The 2,970-nt window shown below is 49.7% G+C and overlaps 1 protein-coding gene across 1 annotated transcript in view; it reads right to left on the bottom strand.

Moving 5' to 3' along the window:
* Window positions 1–1,637: 1,637 nt before the first annotated feature.
* Window positions 1,638–2,970, bottom strand: part of LOC104157806 (netrin receptor UNC5C) — a gene marked incomplete at its 5' end in the record, with an annotated part of 9,470 nt that continues 8,137 nt past the window's right edge. The window contains 2 exons of the mRNA XM_009695284.1: window positions 1,638–2,288; window positions 2,497–2,675. Of these exons, the coding sequence (XP_009693586.1) occupies window positions 2,123–2,288; window positions 2,497–2,675 (345 nt within the window). The remainder of the gene's footprint in view (window positions 2,289–2,496; window positions 2,676–2,970) is intronic.

Raw genomic sequence — 2,970 nt, 5'->3', positions numbered from 1 at the left:
GAAAAAAACAAAACCAAAACCACGAAAGAAAACAAGCCAACTCCGGTCTCGGGAAGCACATGGAGTGGGAATACGTGTGCGGGCGGGGGCACGCATGTGTGCGCAACCGCAACAACCAGGGCCTGGCTGGAAACCTGGAGCGGGGGAAGAAAGCCCTTTTTTTTTACACCAGAAGTAGAGGACGGCCAAGCCTGGCAGTAAAACTACCGTGACCCTACGCGCTGTCATGTACCAAAGACTCAGTCTTCTCACTGAGCAGAAAATAAAATACGTTTGCAGTGACAACCGAAAAAGCAGGAGTGTGCTCCTTTTGCCAAGTTCCCACTTCACCTGTTCGCGGTGGCCGAGAGGGACAGACGTCCTCCCCCATCAGCCAGCGAGGCCCCGCCGGGGCGGCAGCGGCCGAGGGAGCACAGCGAGGGCAGCAAACTGCAGGACACGGGGTTTTTGACTTCACCACTCCATCGCCCTACACTGGCCTGGGCGACGGCGGCTTCCCTGGCTGCGGGAAGCCTGGGAATATCTGTGGAGATCCACCAAGTGCATCTCGCTCAGCGATGACCCAGCAGAGGACTCTCAGTAGCCCAGACCACCGCCAACATTGTGGGTTTCAGTACAAGTGAGTACCTGCAGCTCGGGGGGAAGCTGATGGGAGCTGCTGGCTCTCAGACCGCTTCAAAACAAAGCAAGACATACGGAGGCCCACCTTGGATGCGCAAACCGGGTGGCCGACATCAGTACCTCCACATGCTTGCACCTGTGCTCCCAAACCAGTGGTCTACGTATATTTGGACTGGGAGGCTGTCACTGGTTCACAGCCACCTCGGGACAGGATTGCTTCTTGGAGCAGCCTGGAGGAATCAAAGGGGTGCAAAAGACCCCCGGGAGGGGTGCTGGGTTGGAGCTTTTGCGGGTGCAGATCAGTGACTTCAGCAGAGCGTCACCAGTTTACGCCACCTGTGCATCAGGCATGAAGCACAGCAGCGGTAACGCGCGGTGAGCAACCCCTGCGGGCTAGCGGAGGACTTTGGAGGAGGAGGAGTACGATGGCTGGAGAAAGGAAGGACAGACAGCACACAGAGGGACACGTCTTAGAGGATCTTCAGGAAGGGGACAACGGGTTCCATAAAAACCAGGAATGATTCATTCTGCTGCTGACAAAATTAGAAATAAAGCAATAATGGTAATAATAATAATCATTATAATCCTTGCACTAAATACTAATTAGTAAATAATTATCATAGCAACTTCTTTTTTTTTTTTTTTTTTCCTTTTTTCTGGGTTTCTTTTTTTCCCCCCCCTAACCACTCTGAATTGCATATCCAGCCCCTCGTACCGCAGAGGGGCGGAAAGGGTGGTGTTACGCTGTGAACTGAAAATGAACTCCGATCCTACCTTCCCCACTGTCCTACAGCGATTCTCCACACGGGCTCGGTGGGACTCGATCGGGGAAGGGAGGGGACGTTACGGGTGTTCCTGCTAAGCACCCAGAGTACCTGCTTTCCAGATGCACACCTCTTAAACTCTGATTTTCTTGTTTTTACAAGTAGGTCTAGGAAACAGAACAATGACAGGAGGATCACTGGGAGACAATCGATGTGCAGACTTGTAGCCAAAATCTGAATTCACCAGAAACCAATAAGCTGCAATAGCCACAACCAACTGTCCATAGCCTTGTCTAGAATGGCTTTAAACAAAAAATATAAAGAGCCATGGACAATCTCCTTACCCCTGTCCAGAATTTGATGTAAACAACATCCATAGAAACTGGGATTGTTAAGAAAGTTTATCCATATATCTGGATAGCAATAAAAAGCGTTTCCTAGGAAACTGTAAAATCCTGTACCAAGCAGCGTACAGCCAAGCCAAGAGGAACATTAGGTTGATTTATATTTTCAAGGTACAACTTCGCATGATTTCTTTTCGATCCTGTGATAATGTACAAGGAGAGCACGTGTGAAGGTCAGGGCTGGTTTTTTTCTGTCTGTTTGTTTGCTTGCTTTCTTCTCTGAAATGTCTGTTGTGTAACTCATTGGTCTGGTTTTTCATTTCAATTCTGGTTTGTAGTAACAGGGCATTACTGCTCCCTGCGTCTGTCCTTCCTGTTCACGCCGAGGCTGCATCAGTAATTTCCTTCTGCTGCCAAAGAAACAATGGTTTCGTGTCTTCCCATTTCTTCAAGAACAGCGGCCAGCATGCTCAGGTTGCCGTCAGGGAAATTCTGGGCTTCCCAGAGATCCAAGATCACCCCGGTGGGACTTGATTTCGTAGCAAAATAATTTAGGTACCTGCAACAAGCCAAAAGGAAATGCATTTTTTTGAGCTGCATGAAGGCTACCTAAATTTCTAGGATTTCAGCCCATCCCCATTGCTGGTGCGGTCAGTCTGACCAGTCTGTAGACACATCTGCTGTCACTCATCTTCACCAGGACCCTTTTGCACGTACGTCCCAGGGGGGGCTTTGCCACCAGACCACGCGTAGGCAGCCCCGCTCACCTGTCCAGTTTCAGCTTGTGGGCCAGCATCCGCCAGTCGTGGCCTCTGGTCTGGGGCGCGTCCAGGCTGCTGCACAGCTTCTGCCTTATCGGGAGGGGGATGCTGAAAGCGCTGGGCCCTACTATGGTGGTGATGGTGCCTGCCGAGTCCATAGGAGGATAATCGACGCCAGCAGGTTCCTGAGGTTGGAAAGGAAGGGGAGAAAAAAAGAAAAAAAAAAAAAAAGAAACAACAAACCAGCAGTTTTGTTAGTGAGTGCAGAGATGATTGTAGAAGTGTATCCTCTGAGAGTCAGTGTTTTTACTTGCATTAGAGGGGAGGAGCCCTCTGCTAATCAAGCGCTTATGTTAGTCAGCTGAAAAAGAGAAATATTCATAACTGACTTTGGGTAGACAGCCGATTTTTTCTTTTTTTTCCGAGAGTGAAGATTACTATGGCTGGGCAAAATTGAGGCCCGCTTAATTTATCACCTAC

Source organism: Cariama cristata, unplaced genomic scaffold, assembly GCF_000690535.1.
Source record: "Cariama cristata isolate BGI_N322 unplaced genomic scaffold, ASM69053v1 scaffold26942, whole genome shotgun sequence".
Classification (NCBI taxonomy): Eukaryota; Metazoa; Chordata; class Aves; order Cariamiformes; family Cariamidae; genus Cariama; species Cariama cristata.
This window is presented reverse-complemented; position numbering and strand designations above follow the sequence as displayed.